We start from the raw sequence: 12,966 nt of genomic DNA, 5'->3' as shown, positions 1-12,966 counted from the left end.
TGATGATGGGGGAAACATATAGACAAAAATTAAACTTATATTTGCATTTGTGAAAATTGTTGTGAATCAGAAGCAGATGAAAAAAGGCCCTGTGAAAAAGCTTGTAGCTGTGATGCAGTTGCTACAGTCAGTGGGCCACCAGCTTCCTGCTCCACTCCATTCCGATGCATCTACTTGTTGTCAAATAGATCCAGGAATGCCTTCGTTTTCCTCGTCTCAGATAGAATCTGACTCAAAACTGTAAAACTGGATATTTCCAATATTGCTGCCGTTATTTTCTTGCACTGATAATGTTACTTTGGAGGTGGATGGGGCTGTAAGCTAAATGGGAGGAGTGTAAAACAAGGGATGATGGGAAGTCAGGACAGGCTTACTCATCCCAAAGGTCCCGTCCCCAACTCAGAGGTGAATTTCTAATGAACTCCTGCCGCTCTGCAGAAACTATGTCCTAGAAAACGACACAGATTTTGCCTGAAAACTGCATAATTGTCATTAAAAGACAACTGGGAACACTTTGAAAATAGATCAAAAGGTGATTGGAGTGGGACTTTAAATTTGTTTTGTGTTTCATTCACACAAAGTAAAGATACTTAACATCATCTCCAATGTTTTGTTTATTTTTAAATTCTCTTCAAAACTAAATTCTAGCCAATTAGCCATACAATTAGATCTTTTAAAAAAGCACAAACAAAAAATCTTAATAATATTAGAAGAATAGAAAAGTAGTTAATATCGCACCACCTACAGATGTTGAGGTACTTTAAGGGTAAAATGACATGTTGTATTAAAGTGATCATAAAACTGTTTTAAAAAGCAAAAATGGGCAATCAGCCAATACACCAAAACCAATAAACAAATTAAGTTGAATACTAGATGATAATACCAGAAGACGGGCAATAACTAAAAGTCTCTTCCGACAGACCCGAAGAGACTAAAGCAGGCTGTGTACACAAGACAATAAAATGACATTTTAACGGCGTGACTTACTCTGTTAAGATGCACTCTATATTATTTATGCATATATCTGATAGTATTTTTGCTCTTGTTGGTGAACCAATTCTTCTAGGCTAGCTAGCAGAAAGAGCGAATCAGACTTAGCAATAAAAAAGAGCCAAATTCATGCTAAAAAAAAACGTAGTATTTATGAATACAATGTCACATTCATTCTGCAGTGGCCGCCGCTTTACAGGAAATTTTAAAGCGCTTGCAAAATCCATTTTTGTCTCGAGTATGTAAACGTCAGAGCTCGGTGCATTGTGGGTATCTCATGGTGCACTGAGGTACCATCGGAAATTAGAAACTATCGATTATAGATCTATAATTGAGCTTAGAGGATGGTTAAAAATACTTTTAGAAAGGGATAGTATATAATTTAAAATATTTAATATTTTATTACCAAATAAAAACGTTTGTCTTATATTTTGGTATAGTTAAAACGTTGTAAAAAGACATTTCTGTTGGCTTTTGAAAGCAGCAACCGGAAGTGTCTCATCACGTGATAAATGTTTTGTTTCTTCACTGAAAGTGGACGAAACGCGTCCCTTATTCTCCAGAAGCTATGAAATAAGTTTTTTCCCCCCAGTATAATAATAACTTTTTAGACACTTTTTCCTCAAAATCAAACTGCTGGTTGGCGTTTAATCCCAGCGTTTTGTTTTGGGGATGATTCTAAACTAGCCAACTAACTAGCATCAGACTAGTAGTAGTGGAGCAGCATGGCAGCGGTTGACAGCTTCCAGCTTTTGTACAGAGAAATTTCTCGCTCTTGCGGCGGGTACGTGGAGACCCTGGCCCTGGTTGGGGCCCTGTACTCCGCTAGCCGAGCCGTCGTCCTGCTGAGTGATTGCTGTTCGCTGGTCAGGGTTCATTTTCTGCCAAGGATCATCCCCAATAAGCGGCTGGCTCAGAGATTTGGAGACTGGGCTGTCATTACTGGTGAGAACCGCCTTCAGCAGAAAGAAAAGGAAACAGCTTCATACTGACTAACAGTCGTCACACATCAGGTCTATGATTTATGGAATCTAAATATAAATATATCCAGACATTGTTGGAAACAATAGGATTGTGTGTGATTTAGGATTTTTGCTGAATTCTAAATGTGTTAATTTACCCTAAAACCCTTTGATCTTCTTTTATAACAAACACAATACTGAGTTTCTTCTAACATTTTAAGTTAAAATTTATTTATTTGTTAAATGAATGTTGTTGTATTCCCACGATGCCGTACAAACAACTGGTTTGTTGTGTTTAGCATTGTATTTATGTGTTTATTGTTAATTTCAGCCTGAGATTCACTTTCTGTCTGAAATCTTTATGCTGGCAACTGATAAAAAGATATTGTTACCATGATATTGTCCAGTAAAAATAAAATAAATGTTTAAAACAAACAAGGTGTGAAATGATCGCCACGCATTGTTTCATAATAAAAATCTCATCTGTGGTTAAAATGAATGGCTTTCCTGAAATAATGAAGGTATCTTCTTTCCTCTCAGATGCATCTGAGCCTGTAGCCAAAGCATATGCAGAAGAGCTGGCCAAGCACGGCATCAATGTGGTCTTCATAGCGCCAGACGCCGCCTCAGTTCGAGATTCAGCAGCATCAATTTCACAAAGTTTTGGAGTAGAAACCACCGTCATAGTGGCTGACTTTTCTCTGGGCCAAGCGACTGTAATCAAGCCCATCCAGGACTCACTGAGGGATAAAGATGTCGGCTTCTTGGTGAACTGTGTCGATGAGTCGCTGGCTTCTCCTCTGAGTCTGATGGAAATGTCGGATCAGTTCTTGCTGGCTCAGGTCAATAGGAACGTCGGTGCTGCGACTCTGATGACCCGTTTGGTTCTGCCGGGGATGTTGCAGCGCAGCAGAGGAGCCCTGGTCAACATATCGTCGGGCGCCAGCTGCAGACCGTGGCGCCGACCCGCCACGCTCAGCGCAGTCAGCGTAAGAGCAGAATCTGCAGGGAGGAGTCTCTGAAGCATCTGTGTGGCCGGAGCCCGCTTAACGTTTTCCTTTTTGGATGTTTCAGGGATACTTGGACAGTTTCTCTAGAGCGCTTCACTTGGAGTACGGTACCAGAGGGGTCTTCATTCAAAGCCTGATCCCTTTACAGGTAAGAGTCAGTGTTCAGATCCTGTAGAAAGTGTTGAATGACGTTATACAGTACGGTCCAAATTATTATGCAAATTGTATTTAAGTGTAAAAATAGTAGAATTCTTTGTTCTTCTCATTATAAGTCATGGATGATATTAGTTTGCCAGGTAAGTTCAATTAAAGCAAAACCTACTAAACAAGGAGGTTCCACATTATCAAGCAGAAAAAGGATTTCTCTGCTGCTGAAAAGTGTGAAACACTTAAATGTCTTAGGCAAGGCATGAAAACCTGTGATATTTAACGAAAACTTAAGTGTGACTGTCGTACTAGGAAGAGATTTGAGGCTATTCAGACGTCCTGCAGAGAAATTCAAGCAGAGTCTCTCCAAAAACTCACAAGTTCAATGGATGCAAGAATGGTGAAGCTGCTACAAACTAAGGGTTCCACTAAAAGACATAAAGTGAAATCAAACAGAAAGGTTTGATTTAAAGGTTAAAAATGATTTCTAAACACAGCACCAGTGGACTTGGTGCTTTGGACTAAACTGAAACAGATGCTTTAAATTCTTTCCATGCAAACCGGGGGGTCATGTGACCACACACATGCATCTCTCCACTGGCTTCACTGCTGCTGGGCTTCATTCAGGCTCTGCTTTCATACAGACCTATGATTGTTGAAAACTGCCCTAAAAGAAGCTGAATGGAGCTGAATGTGTGACACAAATTCTCCTCGTTTCGTTTTCTTTGTTTAGATTGCTTCAAGCGCTCATAGAGAGAGTTGGTTTGCGCCGAGGCCTGAGGTCTACGCTCGCCACGCCGTCTCCACTCTGGGCATCTCAAACAGAACCACCGGCTACTGGCCGCACACGCTTCAGGTCAGCACCGACATTCAAGCGCCACTCGAGTGAAAATGGGTGTTTTAGTTTTTTTTCTTGCAGCATTTTTCTGATGATGGGGTGGCATTGCATGGGTTTTATTTTTATACTATTCAATTCTCTTCATTTATTTATTTATGTGTACTGTCTTGCTATTTGTTTTTAAAATTGGATTCTGTTTTTGTGTAAGGCACTTTAAGTAACATTAGTTGGAAAAGTGTTGTACAAATTAAATTGATTTGATTTGATTTGATTTGAAAAAGACCACTGGGAACCCTTTGAAACTGGATCAAAAGATGATCGGAGTGGAACTTTAGGATCTTAACAGGAAGTTTTAGGTTTCTTTTTTGTAGTTCTTATTCAGGAAGTTCTATCTGAAACCTAAACCTGCTTCCTCTTTCTTCTCTCCTTCATCACAGTATGGGCTGATGAAGTGCGTCCCGGAGTGGCTGTGGATTCTTGGATATCGAACGCTCATCTAAGCCGAGAACTAAAAAAAAAAAAAAAATGGCATTGTTTGTGGTTTCTGCTGTTTTTTTGATGAAATTGTTAATTTTTTAGTTTGCTGCAGGAAAAGGAAAAGAACAGTTTCACAAACCACACCTGCATTTCTTTAAACATGTGATTTTTTATTTATTTTTTTATTTAATGTTGATGTTTCCTTCCTGAAGGAAAGGCTGAGACTATAAACTTGTAAAAATAACTGCAACCGATTTTGCATTAGTACTTCAGACTCTGTCACAGTTTGTTTTTAGGAAAAAAGCAGCAAATTTAGGGAAAAAATCTATGCAAAATAATGAAAAGCAGAAGCTTTCGCTCCCTCATGAAACACGGGACCACGGTTCTTCATACAGATGAATTTATTGGCTCTTTATCCACAACTTCAACAACTCCACCAACTTCGCCAACTCCACCATCAAACTGACAGAACAAATAAATACACATATAAATTGTATAGACATTTCACAGAAATATAAATAATACAAACAAACATACCTCGCTGGCCGCATATATAATGAGGGAGGGATGTCCGTGAAGGAACAACAAATATTCAAAACACTTTAACAGCTCTTAACTTCACTTGAACTTCTTTTCTTTGCGATTCACACGTCTTTTCCAGCTCTCCTGTGTTCTCATTAGAATTGTCCGTGCACAACACATCACGCCACAAAGGTTCCGCTTTGGTTTTCCTATTTAACTAAACAAAAAACAACACAAAAAAAAATACAACCTAGCGTTGCAGCTAAACTCCCACCAAATCACAAATTAGTGATTTCATTTACATGACTTATCTGCAGTCTTTACAATCACTTACAGTATATGAACAATCACGCGTCAACCATGTTACAATTACTGTGCTTCAAGCAGTAAAACTGTCTTTTGCACAGGTCGGTCTAAATAAACAGGTTTAGCAGAGCGTTTGCCTGTATCATCTAAGGTAGAATTGCTAAGCAACAGTTTTACCTTCCTAACTCTACCATCGGCACTTGGGTACACCTCTGTTACTTTGGCTAGTTTCCATCTACAGCGTGGAGAGTTATCTTCCTGAAGGATAACTATGTCATTGACCTTAGTGTCTCTTTTATCCTTCTGCCATGTCTGTCTTTGTTGAAGATTTAGAAGGTACTCTTTCTTCCATCTTGTCCAAAACACATTGGCCAAATATTGCACTTGTCGCCATCTTTTACGCAAGTACAAATCTTGACTCACAAAGTCTCCAGGAGGTGGCGATATTATACTGGATTTCATCATAAGTATATGATTTGGAGTCAAGGGCTCAAAGCTTGGATCATTTAAGTGGTCTGTTGACAGAGGTCTGCTATTGATAATAGCCATCACTTCATACAAAAAGGTACGTAATGATGAACTGTCGAGTCTTTTAGAAGACTGATCCAAAATTGCGGTCAGAACACTTCGAATGGTTCTTATTTGCCTTTCCCAAACACCACCCATATGGCTAGCTGATGGGACATTCATGATGAATTCACATCCATGTTCTTTCAACTGTTCCTCATTCAACCCTTTCATTGCATTCATAAACTCTTTGTTTGCACCGACGAAATTAGTGCCCTGATCACACCGCAACTGTCTGACCTTTCCTCTGATTGCAATGAACGCACGCAAAGCATTAATGAAAGCATCAGTAGTGAGATCATCTAACAACTCAATATGTACTGCTCTGGAAGACATACATGTAAAGAGAAGTCCGTATTTTTTCAGTTCTTTCCTGGCATCTCTTACATAAAATGGTCCAAAACAGTCCATCCCACAATAAGTGAAAGGTGGGGACATTTCCATCCTATCCTCAGGTAAATCTGACATTTTTGGGTCTTGTGTGTTTCTTCTATACTTTCTGCAGACGATGCATTTGTAAATATGAGAGGACACTACTCTGCTACACCCTATGATCCATATTCCGTTGGACCGTAACTCATTGTGAGTGATTCCCCTTCCTTGATGATGCACCTTCTCATGATAATGTTTGATCAGTAAGGACGAAACATGACTTGCCTTTGGCAAAATGACTGGATGCTTGATGTGAGGATGAAGACATGATCTTGTCAAACGTCCACCAACTCTGAGAACACCATGTTCATCTAAGAATGGACTAAGTTTGTAAAGCTGACTGGCTTTGTCCTTTGGTTTTATCTCATTACACCTTTTTATGCTGTTTATTTCTCTGTTAAACGCTTCTTCTTGGGCCAATCTGAATATAAATGTTTCTGCTTCTTTCCGTTCCTCAATGCTGGAAGCTTCATACACTTTAGGTTTAGGTTTAGCACCGTTGATCTGATTAGCAAATTTTTTGAGACAAGCAATTGCCTTTACAGCTCTTTTCCAGTCGGAAAACTTTGTCAGGCGATCTAACAATGTTCTTTGCTCTTCAGCTTTTACATTTAGCACCTGTACCTTCCGAAGCTCTGGATCACTGTCATCTATTTCTCCCACCTTAGCATCTGGAACAGGAAGATTTCTTTCCCACAGAAAGTCTGGGCCTCTGAACCAGTTTGATGCAGTAAGCTGATCTGCAGTCAAGCCTCTTGACGCATGGTCAGCAGGATTATCCTTTGACTGGACAAACCGCCATTGTTCAGGTTCTGATGTTGATTTGATTTTTTGAACTCTGTTGGCCACAAAAACATGAAACCGTTTGGCATCATTATTGATGTATCCAAGAACAATCCTCGAGTCAGTCCAAAAATGCTCCTTGAGATCATTGATTTCAAGTTCCTTCCTCAGCATGAAGCTGGTCTTTGCTGCAACCACAGCAGCAGATAACTCAAGCCGTGGCACTGTAGTTACTTTAGTTGGGGTAACGCGAGCCTTTCCAAGAACAAGTGAGCAATGTACCTTACCACAGTTATCAACTACTCTGAGGTACGTGCAAATGCCATAACCTGTTACGCTGGCATCTGAGAAGTGGTGTAACTCATATTGCTGAACGTCTGTGAAGTTTTCAGGAATAAAACATCTTCTGGTCTTTATGTTCACCAGTTTTTGAAGATCACGGAGCCAAAATTCCCACTGGGATTTGAGCTCTTCTGGCATTGGATGATCCCACCCTACTTTATCTTGACACAACTGTTGCAATATCTGTTTCCCTCGTAGGACGAAAGGTGCAACAAAGCCTAAAGGATCATAAATGGAGGCTACTGTTGACAGCACCCCTCTTCTGGTCAAAGGATGCTCTTTGATTGTCACCCTAAACTGAAAGTTATCAGAGGATACACACCACTGAACCCCAAGAGCTCTCTCAACTATGGGATGTCTCGAGGCTAAATCCAAATCCTTCACACTGTCAGCACAGTCCTCCTTTGGTATTGATTTCAACACCTCCTCACTGTTGGAAATGAACTTGTACAATCTGAGCTTGCCACCACTGCACAATTCTCTTGCTTCCCTGACAAGTTCTACTGCTGCAACTTCAGATGCTACACTCACAAGTCCATCATCCACATAGAAATTTCTCTGGATAAATTGAACTGTGCTGCTATTGAACTTGCCTTCACTTTCACTGGCCAAGTGTTTAAGGCCAAAATTTGCACAGCCTGGTGACGATGCTGCGCCAAACAGATGAACTTTCATTCTGAAGACAGATGGTGGAGAATTTAGATCACTGCTCTCCCACCACAAGAATCTCAAATAGTCTCGATCTTCAGGCTTTACGTGGAACTGATGAAACATACGTTCCACATCACACATTACTGCAACTGGGCCCTTGCGGAATCTGCATAAAACTCCAACTAACGTGTTTGTGAGCTCGGGACCAGTAAGTAAATAATCATTCAGCGCTTTATCCTGGTATCTTGCAGAGCAATCAAAGACAACTCTTATCTTCCCAGGCTTGTGAGGGTGATATACTCCATGATGTGGAATATACCAGGCAGGATGATTATCCAGTTCTTCGGCTGGAACCCTTTCAGCATCACCTTTAGCAACAATGTCATCCATAAAGGACACATAATCTGCATAATATGTTTCATCTCTCAGGAGTCTTCGCTTCAGACTCATAAGACGCTGAGCAACATATTGCATATTGTTTGGTAAATTTGGTCTGTCTTGTTTGAAAGGCAATGGCATCTCAAAATGTCCGTCCGATTTATGCTTGATTCCATTTCTTAATTTGCTTAAGAAATCAAGATCTTCCTGGGAAAAGGCTGCTTCTTCAACTCTTTCACTGAAATCTGACTCCAGCATTTTAAGCACTTCGTCAGGAGTGGCAATCTCCTTAATCTGAGTCCTACACACGTAGTGTACTTCACGTTTAAGTTTCACTGTTGTTTTGGTTTCAGGTATCACTTGCTTTACAACAATGCGGTGACTTACACCTATTGCATCACTTCTGATTTCCGAGGGATCACCATAACTCACTATGCTCCAACCTAAATCAGTTTTTTGTGCATAAGGTTGGCTTTCTTCTCCACACACAACTTCTCTGGGTAAAAGAGCCTGAGGGCAATTATACCCAATTAAGAGACCAATGTCACATTCCCTTTGTGGTGAGATATATTCAGCAAGATGCTCCAAATGAGGCCATGCCTTGGCAGTTTCTGGTGTTGGGATATGTTTATGATTAGCTGGGATGAACTCCCGGGTATACACTACTGGCACTGTGATTCTTTTAGAACAAGACAGTCCTCTGATTTGTAGACCTTGAATTCTTTCACATGGCACGATGGTTGCCCTTGATGACATTGTAGATAACTTTAATTTAACCCTTTCTGAGTTTACATCTAACCCAGCAACTACTTCGTCCAAAATGAATGAAGAATCACTTTGTGAATCTAGCAAAGCATAAGTAAGAACTTCCTTTGTCGGATCACTTTGTGTTGAAACATAGACCGGTACTATTGTTGAGGTTTGTGTGCTACTTTTCTCATTTACAACTCTGTTAGATGTAGTCTCCTTGAAAACATCTGTTTCTTGTGGTTGCACTGTAAAAAGTGACCTTTTTTCCTTAACCTCTACAGTTTCTTTAGCTTGCTCACTAGGAAGCTGCTGTTCTTGTTTTGGGCGCTCTTCGTGTAGACACGATGGGTGGCGCTTTGAACAAAAACTGCATGTCATCCGACTCTTGCAGTATTTGGAATAATGACCAGGATTTAAACACCCAAAACAAAGTTTCTCACTTTGTATGAATTTGACACGCTCAGCAATTGGCTTTCTGATTAAGTTCCGACAGTTGTGTAATAAGTGACCTACTTTTTTACAAAAGCCACATGTGTCTGTCTTCCTTTCACTAACGTTGGTTGTAAAGCTTTTTGTCCCGATGGTTTGACCTTTGGATGATACAAAGTTTTGCGGCTTTATTTTACTCTTATCCGACTGATCTTGGTGTAGAGCAGTATAAGATGTTATAGGATTACAAGCAATGTTTGCCTCCATCGTCAGGAAAGTTACAAAATAGCCGAACTTTGGAAATCGTCTGTGTTCCAGTTGGTACTCTGTGGCCTTTCTGTTCCACGCTGTGCTCAACCAATCAGGTAGTTTTGCTGCCATTTTCTGATTTTCGATTGCATCGTTGAGAACATTAAGATTCTCATTTTCAACCATCGCTGACTCACAACTGCGCAAAAAATCCACAAACTTCCTCAAATCTGAACTTTCTCTGTGTGCTATTTTTGGCCAGGCATGCAACTTATCTCGGAACGCCTTTGCTATAACAAATGGTTCGCCGTATCTTTCATTTAACAAATTCCATGCCTTCTCATAAGATGCTTCTGATCCAGTTAGAAAAAAGCCCTCTAAAGATTCTCTCGCTGCTCCTCCCACATATTTCTGAAGAAAGAACATCTTTTCTGCTGCTGGAATGTTTTTTCTCTCAATTAATGTCTGAAAGGATGATTTCCAATGGCTGAACTTCAGTGCATCCCCACTGAAAATGGTTGGTTCTGGTATGGGTAACCTGTTTGCAGACAACGCCTCAGCTAAGACTTTCACGAGCTCCACTGTGTCTTTCTGAGAGTCACCCTTTGAACTTGGAGCTGTGTCAGCGTATTGATTCACAGACTGTTTCCTAACTCCTTGATCCAGATGAGTTACTTCAGGACACGCAGGTACTGCTTGTGTTGGATGAAACTCATTTTCATCATACACCTTAAGCCTTGCTTTAGCTGCATGTAACCTTTTAAGTTCTTCTAAACGCTCAACCTCTCTTTTCAAGTTCTCCACAGAACGCTTTCTCTCAACATTCTCTTCTTGTTGTCTCCTTAAAAGAGCAGCTTCTTGTTTTTCCTTCATGATTTTACGTTCAGTCTCTTCTCTTTCTCTCTCAAGGCGACGAGTGTAAGCAGCAGTTTCTTGATCTGCTGTTATTAACTTATTCTCAGCCTCAAGTTTCTCCAACTCTTCTCTACGACACTCTTGCTCAGCCATAATCTGCAACACAGCCCGTGTGGCTGCATACTCTGCTGCTGCTTCTTGTCTACTGAGTGCGGATGCTACAGAGTGACTCAAAGTCCTTTTAGAGTGGTCAGAGACCGGAAGTGAAACACTAGAACTTGAAGATGCGAACACTGAACTAGCATCAGGCCAAACAATCTCCTCCCTTTCCCCTCGTGTCTGTGACTGTGCATTTTTGATTACAATCTTGGTTACTGACACAGCCTTATCCAACTTATGACGCATGTCATGAGGTGGACTATCTGTACATCTGTACTCATCATACACACTGTTTAGTGTTAACAGTTCCTTTTCTACAGAACTAATGTGTTCCTGCAGAATGTCATTAGGATCCTGTCTCATTACAGATTTTTTAGCCAACTTAGTTAAGGCTTTCCATCGTTCGTAGATGGTGTCAAAACGTAGCATGAGTCCCTCTAACCTTTCTCTTTGAAAGACTTTTCCCCTTTCTGTTAATGTACGGGCTCTTTCACTTCGACGAGGTTCTTCATGTTGCTCTGTAGCCACGTCTGCTGGTTCTGGCTCTGCAGCATGTTCTGTATTGCTTTCAGTCCTTTCATCAGGTTTCAACATTTTGATTTATAAATGGTAGTTATCCCTATTCTAACTTCAATATAACAGAATTTTCTTACATATCTAAATCAAACATAAACCCAGAAACTTCAATAACAAAATTAAAAGGAAACTTATATATATCAACTTATCAAATGTCAAATGTCAGTCTTTGTCACACTTCAAAACAAACACTTGTTTATCCGTCTTGTGAACATCTTCTCGAACTAACACAGGTGCAAAAGCGTTTTTTTTTTGTAGCTTATCTGCAGTTCCCGTCTTGATGAACTGGCGGGACGGTCTGGTGACGTCACGCTGATGAGCAGGCTCCGAGTTTGACTTTCGCTCCCTCATGAAACACGGGACCACGGTTCTTCATACAGATGAATTTATTGGCTCTTTATCCACAACTTCAACAACTCCACCAACTTCGCCAACTCCACCATCAAACTGACAGAACAAATAAATACACATATAAATTGTATAGACATTTCACAGAAATATAAATAATACAAACAAACATACCTCGCTGGCCGCATATATAATGAGGGAGGGATGTCCGTGAAGGAACAACAAATATTCAAAACACTTTAACAGCTCTTAACTTCACTTGAACTTCTTTTCTTTGCGATTCACACGTCTTTTCCAGCTCTCCTGTGTTCTCATTAGAATTGTCCGTGCACAACACATCACGCCACAAAGGTTCCGCTTTGGTTTTCCTATTTAACTAAACAAAAAACAACACAAAAAAAAAATACAACCTAGCGTTGCAGCTAAAGAAGCAGTAAAGGAAATTAGACAAAAACATAAAACTAAAGCAATAATATGAAACATAATATTGAGGTTTGGTTCCCATCTAGATGATTTTGTAAGATTTTGAAGTGACATTCCTCTTTTTGTGAATGTTTTGCTGCAAAAAGTAGTTTGAAAGAACATGAAGGCTGTGAAAAACTGAAGAGTTTTTAGGGAAAAAACTGTGTGGATTTCAAAGATGAAAGAGATTTTTTTTCCTTTCTTTTCTTGTTTTACCAAAGCAGGTCTGAATCCGTATGAGTTCTTGCACTGATTGTTTTGTCTTTATCTGACTGGCTGGTTTAAACAAAGACAAAGCTCAGGGAGGAGTTTCCTCCTCAAATTTAAAAAATAATCTGTTGCTGGGCAGATTTCCCTGTTCTAAAGAGTGAAGAATTGTTTTGCTTCTGTGCTCAAATAGTGCAGTAAAAATGTTGTTCATAGTTTGGATTTAAAAGTAAATAAACCCTTTTTTGCCAACATGACTGTTTTTCTTTTCTTTTTATTGTCACAAGTTGGAGTTATCTTCTTGAGGAGGTCAGTTTCATGCAGGTGTGTTCCTGGTCTCAGCCTTTCTCCTGATAAGTGTACTCTGATCGATGTGGTAAAGGCCACACTGGAATACTTTTTTCCCCACTTCAAACTATTGACGTAAATCATTTACACAGAGAAACTCGCAAGAGATGTGCAGAAAAACAATTGTTCCAGAAAGATGCAGAACCACAAGTACCCATCCTTGTTTTTGGCCATTTTG

The 12,966-nt window shown here is 40.0% G+C and overlaps 3 protein-coding genes across 4 annotated transcripts in view; 1 reads left to right on the top strand and 2 right to left on the bottom strand.

Annotated features, from left to right (window-relative positions):
* Positions 1-1,253, bottom strand: part of tbc1d32 (TBC1 domain family member 32) — a 35,525-nt gene extending 34,272 nt beyond the window's left edge. The window contains exon 1 of one of the 2 annotated variants that reach the window (XM_011491974.3): positions 988-1,253. The gene's annotated coding sequence lies outside the window, so the exon portion shown is untranslated. The remainder of the gene's footprint in view (positions 1-987) is intronic. The other variant, XM_011491975.3, reaches the window with a different exon arrangement.
* Positions 1,254-1,484: 231 nt separating this feature from the next.
* hsdl1 (hydroxysteroid dehydrogenase like 1) lies at positions 1,485-4,473 on the top strand. Its single transcript, XM_004083883.4, has 5 exons — positions 1,485-1,935; positions 2,493-2,941; positions 3,027-3,110; positions 3,843-3,965; positions 4,385-4,473. Exons 1-5 carry the CDS (start codon positions 1,716-1,718, stop codon positions 4,445-4,447), a joined length of 939 nt encoding a protein of 312 aa, XP_004083931.1. The 5' UTR covers positions 1,485-1,715; the 3' UTR covers positions 4,448-4,473.
* Positions 4,474-4,807: 334 nt separating this feature from the next.
* On the bottom strand, positions 4,808-12,191 carry LOC110014220. Its single transcript, XM_020701000.2, has one exon. It carries the CDS (start codon positions 11,439-11,441, stop codon positions 5,316-5,318), a length of 6,126 nt encoding a protein of 2,041 aa, XP_020556659.2. The 5' UTR covers positions 11,442-12,191; the 3' UTR covers positions 4,808-5,315.
* Positions 12,192-12,966: the final 775 nt, after the last annotated feature.

Source organism: Oryzias latipes, chromosome 24 (genome assembly GCF_002234675.1).
Source record: "Oryzias latipes chromosome 24, ASM223467v1".
NCBI classification, from domain to species: domain Eukaryota; kingdom Metazoa; phylum Chordata; class Actinopteri; order Beloniformes; family Adrianichthyidae; genus Oryzias; species Oryzias latipes.
The sequence above is the reverse complement of the archived record's forward strand: the minus strand, read 5'-3'. Positions and strand labels throughout refer to the sequence as shown.